Here is a 19,370-nt window from a genome sequence, read left to right on the forward strand (position 1 = left end):
GCTGGTATTCAGCAAGCCAGGAGAGAACTTTCCATTTGGAATGCTAGGTTTTACTGAGTCCTGTGGCCATGATGCATTCTTGGCGCTTGTCCTTCAAGTACACTTTGCGGATCATCAGAGCAAATGGCAGAGGGATTGGGTACGCAGAGTAGGCCAGTCACAAAACAAATGTGCTGCTGCAGTTATAGGCAACAGCAATGCTGTCATGCTTGTTCCGTATGTCAGACTATATGTATTGCATGCAAATATACAATTTTCTTTTCAAGTCAACTGTTACTGAAAAAAACCTTGCTATATATATTTTTTGCCTTAAGTATAAAAGATTTAATCTTCAGGGTAACCATTAGGACTTTGAAATGCCCAAGACTAAAATAGCCGGTTTTATCTGAGAGCACTATTGAACAATGTATGTGATTTGGCCTTATGTCACTTTTCAGAGTTTGAGGAAAGCATTCTAAAGGGAAAAAACCTATCACACTGAGGTGGTGATGATAAAACGTGACCTTCCTAAAACCTGAAATGATATTAAATCATAAAGACACACGAGGGCACTCTAATCAACCAGCAAAGAGAAACACAGAAAAGATAGTGAAATCAGGTTGACATTTTAACAACTGTACTGAAATAGGTGAATTAAGTCCTGGTAAAAGTGTGAGTGTTTGTAATTTACAGCAAGAAATTTTCTGTTCCTAATCCGAAGCCTAAGAAGCCAAAAGGATCCTGCAAGTCTGAAAATTGCAGGAAGAATTCATCACACTCAGATCCAAGGTGAGGATTAACCACACCCCTTTCTAATGATTTGTTAAATTGACCTTGGAGCAGGATTTGCCCCTTTCAAGCCAATATTTTCTTTATAATCTACAATTCCACTTGGTGCTTTACTTGTCCTCCGCTGGAAGCGGCCCATGAATCCACTGCTTTGCTCCATCTGTTCTCCTAAGAGACATGGTGAGTTAAAAGTTTGAGCCTCCTCGCCACCCCGCAAAGCCAGTAGTAATGAAACAGCATTTTCATAGAGGAGCATAGACCACCAAAGAATATACCTCAAGGCCTTCTTGAGGCTTTAAATTTGTAAATAAAACTACAGCATATAATTTCCTCCATCAAATTCAAAAAGTATAACGTAACAAGCATTTAAGTGACCTTTCTTTCAGACCTTTAACAGTGGGCCACAAGAACTGGATTCTGAGGCAATCAGGCTCATTCACTAAGGATTGTAATTTACCTTTTTTTTTTTTTTTTTTTTTTTTTTGCGGTACGCGGGCCTCTCACTGTTGTGGCCTCTCCCGTTGCGGAGCACAGGCTCCAGACGCGCAGGCTCAGCGGCCATGGCTCACGGGCCCATCCGCTCCGCGGCATGTGGGATCCTCCCGGACTGGGGCACGAACCGGTGTCCCCTGCATCGGCAGGCAGACTCTCAACCACTGCGCCACCAGGGAAGCCCCTGTCATTCATCTTAAAGGCACATTCAAATTTGTGCCTCAGCAAAATTACAAATAATTCCCTGTCATCGATCTTTGGGGTCAAATGTAATAGTTAGAATGGAAAGTATTAAAACTCCGAATGCCAAAGGTATACTGTGGTTGCATAATAAAATCTTTGTTGACTGAATAAACTAGAAGATTCTCTCCATCACTGGAACTATCTATAGGGAGTATGACACACGATGCATTCTTGAACTGCTTCTTATCATTTTATTCACTTTAACCTTCATCTATTTTAATGACTAAATTCCTGGCCATGATGTTTCAAATTCAATTTCTGTCAATGTATTCGGTATTTTTTTTTTTTTTTTTTTGTCTCATGGTCTTTTGGTAAAGACCCAGGTGAATTCTAGTTTCTACCCTTTGCTGAATTTGGCCATCAGGGTGCACCCAATTAGGCTCAATCTATACTAAAAGCAGAACATGTTCTAAAATGTGCTAATTTAGAGGACACGTTTCTAATTTTCCTGTTCCTTTCAAAATTATTCTGATTAATTGAACGTGCCAATTAATTTTCCTTAGTTAAATAAAGCTGCCTGATATTATAGACAGTCATTAAAATCCTTTGAGCTGGTATCTCTCTAAGAAGGAGCTATCCAAGGATTACATTATATTGGCATCCAGCGTCTTCCTTTGGGTGTGTGAAAAGCCACCAAGACAGTGATAGGTAAGGTTAGAGAACTATAAATGGCATCACAGAGGCTAAATTGGGTAGTATAGACACCAACCTGGGTACTCAACTGGTATGCTCTGATATGGAGCCCTTTAGATGATCAAGGAAGTACCCAGAGTTTAATTTCTTACCAATAATCTTTCTTAAGATCTTAACTCAGCCAAACTCAGATTTAAAGCTAATTTAGAAAATATCCTTGAATGAACTTTCTCAGTCTGCATTCTGGCTTCGTTTCTGTGAGAGATAACCCAGCATGTGCTGGTCCCTGTGCAAAGCACCAGAGTCCCTGCCCTCATTAAGCAACAGACTTTGGAGGAAGGAATCTTGGGTTCAGATCCTGGGTCTACCACTCTTTTCATCTGCGTAACTTCGAGCCACTTCATCTCCTGAAGGCTCAGTTTTTCTTCTATAAAATGGGAACACTATCATCTAGATCAAAGGATAAAATGTGACACTAAATAGCAAGTACCTCCCTAGCACAATGCCTGGCACGCAGTAAGTGCTCCATAAAAGGCAGCAATCATTCTTTTTCACTCCAATGGTTATTGCTTATTGTAATGTTTTGAGTTCACCCCTTAATCTTTTCTCAAGAATATTAACAGACCTTGACAATCTTTCAAGAATTATTTATTCAACTACTATTTAGTGGCATCACACAATGTTTCGGGCCCTGGGAATTCAAGAGTCCACAAGAAGGAGGACAGACATAAAACCAATAATTACAAGTGCCATAAAAAAGGAAGTGTGCCATGGAAGCACATAACAGGGGTACTTAATTCACGGAAACCTTGAAGAAGTGCTATTTAAACAGAGGTCTGAAATATATGAAGAAATAAGTCAGGCAAAAAAGAGGTGGAGGCAATGGAGCAGATTTAAAGTCCCAGAGGCAAAAGAGAGTGGGGTGGGGGGCACTTCCCTGGCGGCACAGTGGCTAAGACCCTGCACTCCCAATGCAGGGGGCCCGGGTTCGATCCCTGGCCAGGGAACTAGATCCCACATGCCGCAACTAAAGATCCCGCATGCTGCAACTAAGACCTGGTGCAGCCGAAATTAATTAATTAAAAAAAAGAGAGCAGGGGGAGTTCAAGGAACTGGAAGACGTGCAATATAATTGGAACGAGGAGATCAAGAGAGAGGAGGGCTGGAGAAGTTGGGAGGACCAGGTAAGTCAAGAAATGTAAGACTTTATCCTAAGGGCAAAGGAAGCTACTGAGGGGTTTTAGGGAACTCTGCAATTTCAAGCAACTTCTGGGATACCGGGTAGAGAATGGATTGGAGGGTGTTGAGACTGAGTGCAGGGAGACCAGTTAGAAGGCCTTGTTGAATTCCAAGTGTCAAGTGAAAAGAGCCCGTACAAAGGGAGTATCAGTGGGACTGGAGAGACACAAACCAGTTCAAGAACCGCAGAATCAACAAGATGTGGTCATACATTGGGCGTGGGATGGATATTTGGAGAAGCCATCATCTCCAAAACAAGAATGTGCTTGATAACATGTATTTCTGTGTTTCATGATATAAATATAAAATATTTCTACATATTTCTGATGCAGTAAACAAGGTTAAAATTTTTAGGCCATGGAGGATTTATTCCAACTCTATGGGAGGCATGACACAAAAAAAGAAGTCTAACTTACTGAGTGCTAATGTGCTAATGTTTTTGAAACCACTTTGCTGTGTTGAAAGATATTCTGCATTACAAATCATCAACTACCAAATGACTTTTAGTTATGTACTATGTGGATGACAAGTAAAGAGGGAGGGAGTATAGACAATACTTCCTCTTCCTCTGAGGCATTTTATGGTTCTTAAAGGAAAAAAAGTAAGTTTCTACTTTTTTCCACGTTTTCACATCTCTAAATAAAATAAGCAGGAGGAGTTTATAAGCAAACCAAAGTATATGTAAACTAAACCCTACTCTCTGATACCCTCAGCAAATGAGTTGTTATGGAAAAAAGCTGTTTCCCACTTGCCTGCCTTTGCACCAAGCACACCATTGTGATTTATCTTTTATTGAGGGAACATGGTCTGTGTTTCAACCATTCTGGTGCCAAGCTCTGTTGTTTCTATAAACTGAACCCTCTTCCAGAAGGTCCTAGCCTACTCACCCTTCTTATCAGTTAAAGAGTCGCCTTTCCAAGGAGCTGTCTCACACTCCCCATGCACCCTCATTATCCTCTCACTGCCCAAACCCTGAACACGAACACAGTGAATTATAACTTTTTCATTACCTTTGTATCTTCTTCATTAGATTGCATGCTTCTTTAGAGCAAGGGTAGTGACTTTCAATTCTGCATTTTTAAATGTTTCCAAATCTGACCCAGGAGCAAATTGTTACTCTCAACGTCTACTGATCTGTGCCCTTCTTCTTACCTAAGCAGCTGTAGATAGAGACAGTTTTGGAGTTGAATCCACTTTTTTTTTTTTTTTGCGGTACGCGGGCCTCTCACTGCTGTGGCCTCTCCCGTCGCGGAGCACTGGCTCCGGACGCGCAGGCTCAGCGGCCATGGCTCACGGGCCCAGCCGCTCCGCGGCATGTGGGATCCTCCCGGACCGGGGCACGAACCCGTGTCCCCTGCATCGGAAGGCGGACTCTCAACCACTGCGCCACCAGGGAAGCCCTGAATCCACTTTTAATACTTTCTCTGACTTCTCAGAAAACAGCTGACACTGTGCAGAGTATATTTGCCTGTAGCGTGTGTGTGTATGTACGCGTGCACTTTGCAAAAGCATGCTCAAATAATTAAGAAAAAAACCCTTTTGTTTTTCTACAAAAACTACAGAAAGTAAAGCCTGACAACACTTGGCTGCAGGAACATGAATTTTAAAAGGTTGAGAAACAGCATCTCACACCTGCTTCTCTACTCTAATTATGCTATTACTAATCCCATACAGCTGGAGTAAACTAGTTAAATCTGTGTGCACAGACTAAAATGGCTCAAAACAAAGGCCTGAGCAGCTTTCCTATAAGCCAAGTGTTTGAGTTTTGTGATGCAAAGACTTTTCCAGGTATCCTGGCATGCTCCATCTAACCTTGGCTCACGCAGTCCCTTACAGCTCTAGACTGGACCGCCTTAACACTTCCTTTCAGCCCATCTTACACAGGGTTTAAGATTCAAATCCTCCAAGATCACACCCTGACCTCGTCCTTCTCTGAACAGCAAGGGCAGTTAGGAGTCTATAACGGAAAATTTAATAAGAGATTACGCTCTGCCCAGTATTTTCTAAACTCTGTTCATATGTTAACCAAAGCCTTCTCAACCGTAGGAAGAAACGCTTATCAAGTGCCAATCTCGTAGAAAGAAATTAACCCATTATAACACTCACGTGGCGGCTGCGAAACAAACCTGGTTCATTAAGCCCAATGTTAGTTTGTATGTGAAGAAAGGTGACAGAGTCAATCTCTTATCTAACCAAAGGGACCCGCCAAGGAATGAATAAGACCAGGCAGTTACGGGGGGTCGGGGGTGGGAGGTGGGATTCAAACTCCTCAGCAACAAACAGTAGCTTTCCTTAGTCCACCCCACTTTCTAGTCCCTGACACCCCTCCTCCGCGACGGTTCCCTTCCCAAGGTGGAAACGACGAAGTCCAAAAGGATATGCCCTCTGACCTAAGAGCGGAGACTCACCAGTTTCATTTTGGACTTTTGGCTGTTCAAAACCAGTCACTCCACTCCTCAGACCCAGAAAGCGTCTTCCGGTTCAATCTCCGCCACCGGCCTGCAGAGAGCATCGCGGGACATGCAGTCTTTCTTCCCTACGCACCGCCCCCCATCATGGGAAATGTAGTCATCTCTCCGTGCATCATGGGAACTGTGGTCGTCTTTCCTTTTCCTCCCTTTCCTCTCAGAATACCTCCTTCCGTCAGCTCAAATTCATCCCGGCCGCCAATTCATCCTCCCTCTCCACCCCAGCATGATATCATGTCCCCCTTCTGGGCCTGGGATCCATTGTATTCTGGGATGTGTAGTCCCTACGGCTTTGGCGCCCCTTTCCCCTCCTCCCTGTGGGAAGGCGGATGGGCGCGGGACTTGCCGGGAGCTGTAGTTCCCTGGGGCCTCCGGACGCCCGGTCCGGCGCCTTTACTCAAGGGAGGCAGGAACTACAACTCCCAGGGCCGCCAGGCGGCAGCAGGTGGGAGCGGGGCTGTTGATATCAATATGGCGGTTGTCAGCCAGACAAAGACAGTCAGTCTGATGTGATTGAGACAAGGGAGGTTTTCAGGGGGAGACTGGGAGATAGGGGCCTCCCCTCCCCCTTCTCCTCTTCCTGCGCCGGCCTCAACCCCTCCCCAGTCCCCTCCCGACGGGCGCCCCACGCGGAAGACACCCCTCCCCCTCCCGCTTTCCCCTCCTCCCTACCTCAGCCCTTCGTACCGGGACATTGGGGAGGGGGCTGTGCCGGGCGGAGAGAACTCAGCAAGGATTCTGAGGTGAGTCGAGCGGTTTGGAAGCCGGACTATCTCAAGTCTCTTTCCTCACTTCTTTCTCTTCACTTTTTTTGTTTTTTTGGAGGGGTTTGGGGGAAAAAGTGAGTGGGCTGGGGATGGGTCTCTTAAGCGGCCCGACTGAGTGGAGGGAGGAAGCGGGGGGCTTCCGACGGGGGCGACCCGGACGCAGGGTCTGGGGTGGGGCAGTTTGTGGGGGCGGTAATGGAAAGGCGTCGGTTGCTCCCCAACTCTTTTCTCCTGGTTGCCTCCCCGATGGGCGGAAGGTTTGAATCCTGGAGGTGGGGTCTCTTATTTGGAGTTTGGGAAACTGTGAGGGGAATTTGAGGTGCGTGGGTTTGTTTGGGGTGCAGAACTGTGTTTGAAACTGGGTGACGTGTACTTGGGTGATGTGTTCGCCTTGAATAAACGACTCCGGAGAGGAAGTTCGAGAGCCGGAGTCGGAGCTTTTAGCTGGGCCTGGGCGGAGAGGCGTGCGCGAGGTGCGGGTCCTGAACCTCTGGGCTGGCGACGCGGCGCAGGGTGGCCGCGGTGAGCGACTCGTTTGTGTCCCATCGCCCGCTCACACTCCTCCCCGCCTCCCGGGACGCATCTCCACCCCAAACTCCGGGCAGGAGCCCTGGAGCGATGCGGGGGTGTGGAGATGGCTTTTTGCATCCTGAAGTCGGCAGCTAGGTGGGAAAGGAAAAGTGTTCTTAATATTTTATTCCGGAACCGTGTTTTGGTTACACTGTTGGGGCTACTTTGAAAGGAGTCCTCCACCCACCCTCACCCCGAAACAGTAGGTGTAGGGATCTCGCTGTGGTCTTCGCGTTCAATATAGATTAAACAGTACTTAAGATTCGGGGGCTTGGGGGTGGGGCTTCGGGAGTGCTGCCATGTGTACGCGTCTCTGTGTGTCTACTGAAGACACGGAATGACTGTTGTGTATCCTGAGATAGGGCGACTTATTTTCGTAGTAGGAAGAACTGTTGGAAATTGTTGGAGGTGCGGGGGGAGTAGCGGAAAGGCGCTGCTTGTATTTTTCTCCTACCCCACCCTGTTCTGTCTCGCATTTGTCTGAAAGCTGGTATGGAAGAGAGAGGAAACACTGGGTGAGTGAAGGGGAGAATGCAGTTGGCATTAAAGATTCTGTACTATGGAAAGTTGAATGGTGGTATAGAGTGGTTGCTGTTTTTATTTACCCTGGAGCTTTAAAAACCCTACGTATCATATAGGAGAGAATGATGTGACTAGTTCATTTCTCTGGGATCCTGCAGGTATAGAAACCTCTGTCTTCTCTCCCTGCCTGCCTGCCTGCCCGCCCGCCTGCCTGTCTGCCTTCCTTCCCTCCTTCTTTCCTTTCTTTCTTGGCGTGGTACATTTCTCTTCCTGGATGGACATGCTGCCTCCTGTGCCTGTTTATTTAGTTTGTGCTACGTGGTTGTGCTTTTAGTGGTTTTGCTGTGAAATGCATCATTCGATGAAAAGGACCTGCATTTGTTTTTATTTTGCATTTCTTCCACAGGTAATTATCACATCAAGATCGCAGTGCTTTGCACTGAACTTATTTTAAAATTGCACAACTAAGATAGACATAGTTGAATTATGTGTATAAGTCAAGTTTGGCAAATTTGAATTCTGATTTTTTTTTCTTCCTAGTTTCAATTGGAGTTATAAAGGAAAGAGGATTGCAACATCTCTTGTTTCTCACAGTGTTTAATATTTAAAAACATTACACCAGGAGATTTAAGATAATATAATTTGTACTTCTTTCGGTCTGAAATATAAGTTTTTCAATAACCATTCTTTTGTCACAGATTTTTCGTGTAATGGACTTTTAAATAACTAAAGGATTTGGCATAATTTCTCTTTCGACTGCTGAGAATTTAATGTATTTATATATTTACATATCCAAACTTATCAATTCTTGAATCTATCAGTGAAGGACCTTAGATACCATAAAAACTGAAAGTCACATAGTGTGTAATTTTATGGTATGTTTTATAACCTTTGATTTGAAATTTCTGCAGTTGGTCATTCACAGATAAGCTGTCTATAAACATGAGGTAGCATATATATTTAGATTGACCTGAATAGAAAAAAAAAATGGATGTTTTCTAAATCTCAAATTTAGAACATAAAATATGTTGATACAAAGTTGAGGTTTCAGTTTGCTATAGACTAGGATTTCCAGAATTATTTGTTTTTACCTTCTATTTTAGCCTGAAATATTACTTTGCAAAAACTGGAGAAAAATCCTGTGTAACTGCATAATAGAGTGTTTTTCTGCTGAAAGATATTCTATTAGACATAGTGTTTTAAAATGTTCAATAATTATTTTAGAAATAAAAAGACTAAAATGTTTGTTAAGAGTTGGAAAAATATTAAAATATAAGAAGATTTTCTCTTCCACCCACCCTCGCCTCAGATTTTCTTTTTGTTTGTTTACCTCTACGGAAATGCAAAGTTAGTTACTGGGAAAGGCGTTCATTAAACTTTTTCTGACTAGTGTTTTGGTTGAAACCAGATGTATTTCTTGCATTCGATGGGGTGGGGTGCTTCTGTTGCATGTTAGGCACTGAGCATTAAAATGTTGTAAAGCCTTTACTGCAGGTTAAAGCATAATACGTTCTCAGCATGTGGAAGTCATATGGTTTACGAAAAAAGTAGAAAATCAGGGCATTGGTGCCTGTCAAGCTTAAAATTTCATCCTGTAACTGTGAAAGACATATTTATTTAATGTGATTGCTTCTAAAAATGTTGCCTGTATAATGGGAGGTTGAAAATCCAAACTGTTTTTAACCAATCTGTTGCTAGTGTACTGCATACTGTGAATACTGTGGTTGCAAACGTGCATCAAGGAGCCTTTAGGGGTCAGCTTTATATTGAATGTCTTTAGTGAGGCTTCATTTTTCACTGCTGTATGAATAGATTTCAGTCTTTTTAGCACAAATCCTTAGTGGAAGCATCACTAATAGAAACTTAATAGCTCAGTATTGGTAAGTTATAAATACATTTCAACAAACCTTTCATTGTTTCATCATTTAAAAAGATAGAAGTGACCAATTTATGGCAATATTTGTGGCAAGTATTGATTGGTATGGCATTGCTTGTTTCAGAAGAAGTTAAACACATGGGGAGTATTTATGCTTAATTTGTTCATTTTGGATCTTTTGTTTGTTATATTGATAATAAGTCCATTCCACTTTTAATGTTTCAGATAGCTTCCATGTTTCCTGTAAAACCATGTTTGCTTTTTCGATTCATTTCTTTGCAGCTCTTCTATTATTTTTGTATGCAGATCTTTAAACTTGACTTATTTCTCTTGGGAATTAGAAATTTAACCTAGGGTGTCATTTTTCATAAATGAAAGTTGGTATACTCCTCAACTTTTAAAAAATGTTAACATTTATAGCTAAACTTAAAAATGCTCGGTGAAAGTAGGTTGGGTTTGTTTTGCGTACCTGCTTTATTTAGGTTTTTTTGGCTTTCAGAATTAATTTTACAGCTCCCTTTGCTGTATGGTTAGATTATTTTCTTAACTGTTGGCTTTTACTTCTCAATTTAGTAGAACTTTATAAAAAAAGTTGTTTATGAGTGGAAATCACAGCTTGTCTAAATTGTCATGTATGTACATTCACATATGCACTCACATATATAAAGCACCTTTATGTTTGTTTTTATATGATAGTGGTGTATATCAGGCATGCAACCCATAAAAAAGGAATCTGAACCACAAATAATAGGAGACTCTAAAAAACGGCTCAAGCTAGAAACCAGAGTAAGCACCACCACATGTTGTCCATGTTATAGAAGCTATGGAGATTTTCAGTATCACTGCAAACCATGATTTTAGCAGATTCTGCCAAAATCTGTTTCTCTCACAAAGAAAGCTAGTGGTATTTAAATTTTTCTGAAAATAATATTAGGTAATATGTGATTAAATTCCTAGGTGCAACTTCCCCTCCCCACCCCCTACCCCCCAGGTGACTTACTGGTCTTAGGTCCCATCCTAAGTAAAGAGTATAGATTTTTCTGAGTGATAATGTGATGTAAAACTCTTAGTTAGAGCCTATTTAAATATAACCCAGTACTTTAGATGACTTGTTTTTCTTGATCTTAGATGAAACAAATTGGAAATTTACTATACATTGTTTTGGACACTTTCTAAGAGCATTTAGTTACTGGAAGGCCCTGGCTTTAGCATAGTTTTACCCTTACAGTGGTAATAAGGTTGAAGTTGCAGTAAGTTTTTCCAGTGGTTATTATAATCCTAATGTAGTATTTTACAGATCCTTGGCTTGGGCTATAAGGATAGTGGGGTTTTTTTTGTTTGTTTACATTTACAGACAGAAGGGGAAAAAAGAACCTAGTCGATTTAACTTTCAAGTAATGAGTTTTACTTTTTTTGAATCTTAAAAGAGGTGTCTACAGACCTCTTCCTATAAGTGGTAAAATGATTCTAATCCATTTAAAGGGCATTTAGATTTTTCTTAAATTTAGAGTGCTGATTATAAGAACGTTTGCTAAATTTCACAGATTCTCTGTAGCTTCTCTGTCCATGTTATGTTCAGTGATGGTCTGCGTGTCATTTATTGAAAATATTTAATAGCTGTCTTTACTGTATGCATATTAAACAGTTAGTGTGGAGTTGCCAAGTGGCAGTAACTGTAAGTTATTTAGTCGCATTTTTCAGAGAGGAGAAAGTCAAATACTGTGGCTGTTGCTGATATGAGGATGATTTAATACTAAACCTTTCTGCTTTTGATAAAGTAATAATATGATCAAAATGTGAAGCTGTTGGCTTGGGCCTAGTCAGTGAAGCCTTGGAATCATCCTCACTCTCCCTTTTCCAATCATAAGTCAAGTTGATTTTATATCCTCTGTATATATCTATTCAATTATTTTCATTCTATTGCTATTCCCTTAACTGAGGCCTTCATCATTTCTGTCTTTCCTCCTCAGTCTCTTAACTAATTTTGAGGTTTCAGTTTTCTTCCTTAGTCGTTATTCACTCCTACCTGATAGATCTTGCTAAAATAAAATGGGAATTTGAATATTGGTCTTGCTTTGCTTATAATCCTTCATTGGCTCCTTAGCCTTTCAGATAAATCCAAACTATCATTCCACCTGCGTCCAAATCTTGGCTCTGCCACTTACTAGCTATGTGACCTTAGACAAATGATTTAATCTGTCTGGGCCTCCGTTTTCTCATCTGTTGAAAGGGAATAAATACTCCTTATTTCATAGGATTATTGTGAGCCCTTAGAATGACGTTGAGTCCTTAGACTGCTCTTGGCATATCGTAAATGTTAACTATATAATTATCATGTTATACCAGATAGATTATGTTCTGGTTCCTGCCTTATAATTTATCATTACCAATCCCAGACCCTATGCCTTAGCCATGCCAAACTGCTGGTAGGCCCAACAAGCCTCTTTAGTATAGATAAGGAGGGTTGGGTGTGAATCTGTGAGAGTTGCAGTTGTTAGTAATGTCTTCAAAAGTAAAGAATTGTGAACTTTAAAGTTTATTGCTATGTGAAGAATGCTTCCATATTCTCTGGCTTCTGTTTTTTTCTCCCAAAGTACAAAGTAATATTAGTTAAATTGCTGCCTAATTCAGGCTACAATTTTAAAATTAACTTTTTATCCCCGTTAATACATTCTTATGTTTCTAACCTAGATTTCCCCTTGTTAATCTGACTTTTCTTATCTTCTCACTGACTTCATTGAAGACCTATTAACTTTGTGTAGCTTCTGTCACTTTTTCCCCCCACAAATCTGAATCCTTGTTCCATTTCAGGTAATGTGTTTTCTTTACATTGCTATTGGAACAATTGCATGGTTGCATTATATGATCTGGAAGCCACTTTAGACAGACATCAGTTTTATTTACATGCTGATGTTTATACTTGAGGTTGGGTGGCTCGACCGCTCCAGTTGATTTTCCAAAGTGGTAGATGATATACATATGGTGATTTACATCTATGTCTCATTCCTCTCAAGGAGGAGAAAGAGTGCCCTGTTTTTACCAAACTGAGTCTCATAAGGATAAATGTTACCCACAATGATTGTGTAGAGGAAGCAGGATGATAGCTAAGGTATCAGTTCAGACTTTAGAATGTAATTTTTGTAGGAGGCTATATTATGACTGTAGTTTGCAACCACTAATTTAGCCAACATTTGCCTTCATGGAACATAATTGTTCACTGTGGGGAACTTGAAAGTAGCTATTCTGAATATTATCTTTATTTGGTTGAAAATCCATTTTCTGGAGTCAAAGATAGCCTGTGTTTAGTTTTACGTTGTAGCTGTTTAGAACCATTAGGGACAAGAATAGTTGCTGTTCACTTTGTTGTCTGAGGAAGACCTCTTTGAAAAGATGGCAATGATCTTATTTGGAATACTGTGTCATGCTCTTCAAAACACTCATATTCCTTTAAACGTGGAAGTTCTAAGGTTAAATATAAATTTCTTTTGAGATTTTTTTCCCCTCAGAAAAAGTTTTTTCCTTTAAATAAAGTATAATAGTTAAAAATATATATATACTGATTGCATTTTAATGCAACCCAGGCATCAACCGACCTGATTATCTTCGGTAAAACAAGATATTGTTAATGGCCGCAAGTGATTGGTTACTTCTAATCTTATGTTCCTTAGTCAACAGCATATCAGTTAGGTGCCTTTACTCTGTTATTGACCTTGAAAGTTTGTGTGTATTACCTGGTTAGGTCTCAGTTTTCCAGTCTACTAAACAGGGTATTTAGGTTAATTTTTTTATATTTGTGGTATTTTTGTTATTAATTAAACTAAAAATTGTTCGCTTATTTATTTACTTTTTTAAAATATTTTTTTATTGTGGTAAAAGTCACATAATATAAAACATACTATGTTAACCATATTTAACTTTACAGTTCAGTGGCACCAAGTACATTCACATTGTTGTGTAACTCTTACCGTCATCCATCTCCCAGATTTTTCACCTTCCTAAACTGAAACTCTGTCTCCTTTAAACACGAACTCCCCATTCCCCCTCCCCACACCCCGGCCCTGGCATCTACCAATGTACTTTCTGACTCTATGGATTTGACTATTCTAGGTACCTCGTATAAGTGGAATCTTTAAATAATTATGGATTCACAGGCAGTTGCAAAAATAGTAGAGAGGGCCCTGTACCTTTCACTCAGTTTCCCCTAATGGTTACATCTTACATAACTTTAGTGCAATATTAAACCCAGGAAATTGGCATTGGTACTATGTGTATGTATAGTTCTTTGCCATTTTATCACGTGTGGATTCTGTAACCACCACCACAATCAAGATACAGAACTCTTATCACCCCAGAGATTAAATGATTCCTCTTATTCATAAATTCTGTTGTTTTGTCAGCATAAGGAGAAAGATACCAATTATTGGGTCAGTGACGTCACTCTTTTTTTTTTTTTTTTTTTTTTTTTGCGGTACATGGGCCTCTCACTGTCGTGGCCTCTCCTGCTGTGGAGCACAGGCTCCGGACGCGCAAGCCCAGTGACCACGGCTCACGGGCCCAGCTGCTCCGCGGCATGTGGGATCCTCCCGGACCGGGGCACGAACCCGTGTCCCCTGCATCGGCAGGCGGACTCACAACCACTGCGCCACCAGGGAAGCCCAGTGACGTCACTCTTTTGCCTTTTGTAGTTTGGAAGTTCTTTTGGCACATCTTGAAAGTTTTTTTAAAAATTAATTAATTAATTTTGGCCGCACTGGGTCTTTGTTGCTTCGCGTGGGCTTTCTCTAGTTGTGATGAGCGGGGGCTACTCTTCGTTGCGGTGCGTGGGCTTCTCATTGCGGTGGCTTCTCTTGTTGCGGAGCATGGGCTCTAGGCTCATGGGCTTCAGTAGTTGTGGCATGTGGGCTCAGTAGTTGTGGCTCACAGGCTCTAGAGTGCAGGTTCAGTAGTTGTGGTGCACAGGCTTAGTTGCTCCGTGACATGTGGGATCTTCCTGGACCAGGGATCGAACCCATGTCCCCTGCATTGGCAGGCGGATTCTTAACCACTGTGCCACCAGGGAGGCCGATCTTGAAAGTTTTTATGGAAAATTCCAATTAAGCTTTCTTATGAGAATTTAAAAATTGGCAAGCTTTACTTAATTGAAGATTTACAATATTAGTACCTATTAAACATTTTAGTAAAAAGTTAACAATAATATTAAAAATGTCTGTAAATCGAATGTGTATGATTTAAATGAATTCAAGGCTTAAATGATATATTTCTTGCCAGAGAGGATATATGCTAGAATCTGTATTAGATAAACAAAATTATAGTTATTGTGACGTTAGTTTGGTCTTTGACAGTGTTGAAGCAAACTTGTTGGATTAATTTATTGTGAACTCATGTTATGGTTTTATTTGGGATTTGTTATATGGGAATACTCTTCAGAGAAAGTCAGTTCAAAGACTGTTTTCAGAGAAAATATCTTTAGAAGAAAAAAAATGGTAAAGATACTATTGTTAGTCTAGGTACAAGAAAGGACCATCAATCAGGTTAAAGGCTAGTTACAGGGCTGGCCTTTGCCTCCCCTTTATCAGCTGTATGTGTTATAAAGCCTGTCTTCAAAGATGAGGCTATTAATCCAACGTACTACTGATTATTACAGACCTCAAACAACAAAGGTCTGCTTTAAGTAGGCTTACAAAATATTTTCAAATATATTAACAGAAAAGATATGTCATGTGGTTTTTGTCTCTTCTGGGTTTGAGACAATTTTTTTGTCAACACTGATAATTTTCTTTGAAAACATCAATTAAATTTTAATTTGTTTCATTGATAAGAATATGGTAAATATTGGTGGTTCTTCCTGATAAGTAAAATTCATATTTAGAGAACTTGCTGGCTATCTGAGATTTCACTTTCTTCCTGGTACAATTTTTTTTCTCTTTGGATTTATCTGTTGCCAGCTTTTTGTATATCTTGGTGTACATTCTAAAAAAAATAGTGCTTTAATCAGGAATTGTTTGGCTTCAAGGAGAGGTTGTTGTAGGGATCCAGCTCTTTTCGATTGATAAAGAACAACTAGACCTTGTGCAAATGGGAGAACTGTCAGGATCTGAGAAGCTAGTCTCTCTCTGCCTCTCATTCTGGGGATATATGGTTTCTTGTCTTGCCTTCTCTTTACAGGTCTGCTTCATGTACCTTTCCCACTTCTCCCTTCCACTTCTATTTGCCTTGCTATAGTTTTTCTTGGTTTCTGCTTCTCCATAACTTTGACTTGCACGTGGATTTGGTTGGCCATATTGCTGACTTGAACTGATCTTTCCTTCAGCTAAAGCTTACCTCCTAGTGGTGACAGTGTGTTTCTTTTAGTTCCGTTGGCGAGAGAGAAATCTGAATGTATTGCATGACCATGAGTTAGATGTCTGTTCCTATTCCATGACCTTGGTGAGTAGGATGCAGGAGGAAGTCACCTTTCATATAAAGCTAATGCCTTTGTGTGCTCTACATGAGGAGGATTCTTTTGTGGGGATTGAACAGGGCATTCAGTTAAATATGTCAAGACTAACAGTGCATGTGTAGGTACTCTGGGATACAAAGGTGAATTGAATGTCATCCTTCAAGGATCAAATAATTTTCAGGAAATGGCAGAAGTCTCCCAGTATAATTTAGTGTTAGCTTTTTATGTTAGCCACCTCAGGCCAACCAGAACGATGACACAGCAGGACTACAGAACTAGCCAGGATTAAGGAAAGAGAACCAGAGGGAACACTAGAGACATGGCTTCAGCTTCTACAATCTGAATCACAGATCTGCTAAAGCATGAAAGTACCTAGAAGCCCTTCTTTCAAGATCCTAATTGCTGCTATCATGAGGCATCCCTGTTGAATAAAGACGCTCTCTTTTCAGTTCCACGTCATATCAATAGACAGCTTTTTGGCCACCATTTGTCCCATTGTTGGGGTCAAAAGACATCTTAGAAGAACTCACTCCTTCACAATTCCAGAAACTGGAGCATTCTCACAGTCTCTGTCTGCATAGTGATTAGAAAATGTCTTCAATCCTTGATAAGCTTTTGCGGTAAATCAGGACAAAGACAGGACATTTGCACCTTTTTACTTTAGGGGCAATAAACAGGAATTCAGATGCTGAGTCTGTAGCAGTGAGCATCTTCTTTAACACAGATCTGGTAACAACAGTTGACATATTGAATACTGGAGAGGGTGTGGAAAAAAGGGAACCCCTCTTCACTGTTGGTGGGAATTGAAAACACTATGGAGGTTCCTCCAAAAACTAAAAATAGAGTTGCCATATGATCCAGCAATCCCACTCCTGGGCATATATGCAGAGAAAACTCTACTTCGAAAAGATGCATGCACCACAGTGTTCATAGCAACACTATTTACAGTAGCTAAGATGTGGAAACAACCTAAATGTCCATTGACAGATGAATGGATAAAGAAGATGTGGCATGCATATATATATATATATATATATATATACATATCACAATGGAATATTACTCAGCCATAAAAAAGAATGAAATAATGCCATTTGCAGCAACATGATGGACCTAGAGATGATCATACTAAGTGAAGTAAGTCATACAGAGAAAGGCAAATGTCATATAATATTACTTCTATGTGGAATCTAAAATATGATACAAACGAACTTATTTACAAAACAAACACACTCACAGACATAGAAAGCAAACTTATGGTTACCAGATGGGGAAGGGGAGGGGGAGGGATAAATTAGGAGTTCAGCATTAGCAGATACAAACTACTGTATATAAAATAGATAAACAAGGTCCCACTGTGTAGCATAGGGAGCTATATTCAATATCCTATAATGAAAAAGAATATACTGAATCACTTTGCTGTACACCAGAAACTAACACAACATTGTAAATCAACTATACTTCAATAAAAAGGTAAGAGACATATTGGGTCAGTCCAGTGTCCAGTCAGCACCATATTTTATTTTTAACAGAAAATCTAGGGACTTCCCTGATGGTCCAGTGGGTAAGACTCCACGCTCCCAATGCAGGGGGTCTGGGTTCAATCCCTGGTCGAGGAACTAGATCCCGCATGCATGCCGCAATTAAGAGTCCGCATGTTGCAACTAGAGATCCTGCGTGCTGCAACTAAGACCCGACACAGCCAAAAATAAATAATAAATAAATAAATAAGATTAAAAAAAAAAAGAAAATCTATGATGTCAGGGGAAAGAACTAGAGCTCCCCCACCCAATGTCCGTATTGAAGTTGATATGGATTTCAGGGCTAATAACTCCAGAACCAAGTCTTGATTATGTTACCAAACCAGGACTGAAATTTTAGAAATAAACACAAGTCAAGCATAGGCAATGAAAGAACCTAGAAGATCTGAGTCAATACAAAGCCACAGGAGAGAAACAGTTGGGGAGTGTTTACTGCTAACACAGGCTGCAGCGGAGGAAGGAAGGCAGTGCAACTTTTGTGCAAAAGAATTGCCTGGAAAGAGTATTAAAATTTTAGCTTGCTGAGCTCCACCACCAGATTCCTAAAATCTTAGATGGGCCTAGGAGTATGCGTCCTTCATAAACATACTAGATAACTCTAATAATGTGGTCCTCAGAACATTTGGAAAATGCACGGACAAGCATAATACCTACTGAGAACCTTCTACGTGTTTGGTTTGTGGTAGAGGGCTTGGTAATCTTAAATACCTGTTTGAAACTCGAAATGTTTTCTCCCCGACATTTGCCTGCATTATGTTAAATGTTGCATATCCATCCTCTATAACTGTTTATACCACTAAATTGTGCCATGGGATATGCTCTGGTTAAGCAAGGCTGTTTTTCTAGATGTTATACTTAATGGTTAGTAAGAGCGTATGGAAAAACCCGAACGAACTTTTTGGCCAACCCAATATTATGCCCAAACATCGAGTCTTTTATGGTTATATCATCAGTTCATTTTCTTAAACTTTTATATTTTCACATTCCAACTCTTAAGGCAGTCTTGCCTTCTTTTTTTTCCCCCAATAAATTCTCTCCTATTCTAGTTTTCTGGATCCATTAAGCAAGATTTTTTCATAGTATGCCATTTTGAAACTTTGCCCTCACAAATTTAATTACTTACTTTTTTGGGGTCTGTCATCAGTCTTCTCAGAGTCTTAATTAATCCTAGAATATTGAGCTGGTTGAGAACATGGACTTAGGAGCCAGACTGTTTAGGTGCACATCTGACCTCCACAACTTACTCTGTAACTTTATTAAACCTTGCTATGTCTCAGTTTCTCCATCCGTAAATTGGAGATAAATGTAAGTACCCATATCATAGGATTGTTGTGAGCATATCAGGCAATATTGTAAAGTGCTTAGGATAGTGGTTGGCACAGATTAAGGCACACCTTATTATCTTATTATTAGTTGGCTCTGCCTTTGTGTCTAAGGTATTTACTCCTCTCCTGTAAATAGAATTCTCATATGTTGGTAGTAATCCTTTCCTAGCTAACTTATTTTTTGTTTGTTGATTTGTTTTTCTCAATCCTTTTGTAGGCCTTAGTTGCCTTTGACACAATTGCCTATTTCCTTTTAGTTAAAATTTCTTCTATCCAGGTCTTCTTCCTTCCGTCATCTTTTTCCTTTCTTGTTAAAATTTACCTCTGGTCTTAGAGTTCCTACATTTAAAACCTTTAAATCACCCGTTTAGTACTTTCGTTTTCGTACCTCTCTCCCTCCTCCCCCATCTAATTTATCAGCAATGTTCTGCTGATTCTTTCGCCATCATGTCTCTTAGATCATTCTCTTCCTTTTAACATCTGTAGT

At 40.4% G+C, this 19,370-nt stretch overlaps 2 protein-coding genes across 11 annotated transcripts in view; one reads left to right on the forward strand and one right to left on the reverse strand.

The window, feature by feature from the left end:
* Positions 1-5,987, reverse strand: part of INTS9 (integrator complex subunit 9) — a 114,627-nt gene extending 108,640 nt beyond the window's left edge. For 2 of the 3 annotated variants that reach the window (XM_082617215.1, XM_082617214.1), the window contains exon 1: positions 5,784-5,985. Coding sequence is in view for 2 of the 3 variants with exons in the window: in XM_082617214.1 (XP_082473340.1) it covers positions 5,784-5,792 (9 nt within the window). In the remaining variant the exon portion in view is untranslated. Of the gene's footprint in view, positions 1-5,783 lie in introns of all 3 variants that reach the window. The other variant, XM_082617216.1, reaches the window with a different exon arrangement.
* Positions 5,988-6,311: 324 nt separating this feature from the next.
* The window catches only part of HMBOX1 (homeobox containing 1), a 177,182-nt gene continuing 164,123 nt past the window's right edge, over positions 6,312-19,370 (forward strand). For 7 of the 8 annotated variants that reach the window (XM_082617673.1, XM_082617672.1, XM_082617678.1 and 4 more), the window contains exon 1: positions 6,312-6,586. The gene's annotated coding sequence lies outside the window, so the exon portion shown is untranslated. Of the gene's footprint in view, positions 6,587-7,034; positions 7,277-19,370 lie in introns of those variants that run through there. The other variant, XM_082617674.1, reaches the window with a different exon arrangement.

This window comes from Mesoplodon mirus, assembly GCF_964341445.2.
Source record: "Mesoplodon mirus genome assembly, chromosome: 1".
Taxonomy (NCBI): Eukaryota; Metazoa; Chordata; class Mammalia; order Artiodactyla; family Ziphiidae; genus Mesoplodon; species Mesoplodon mirus.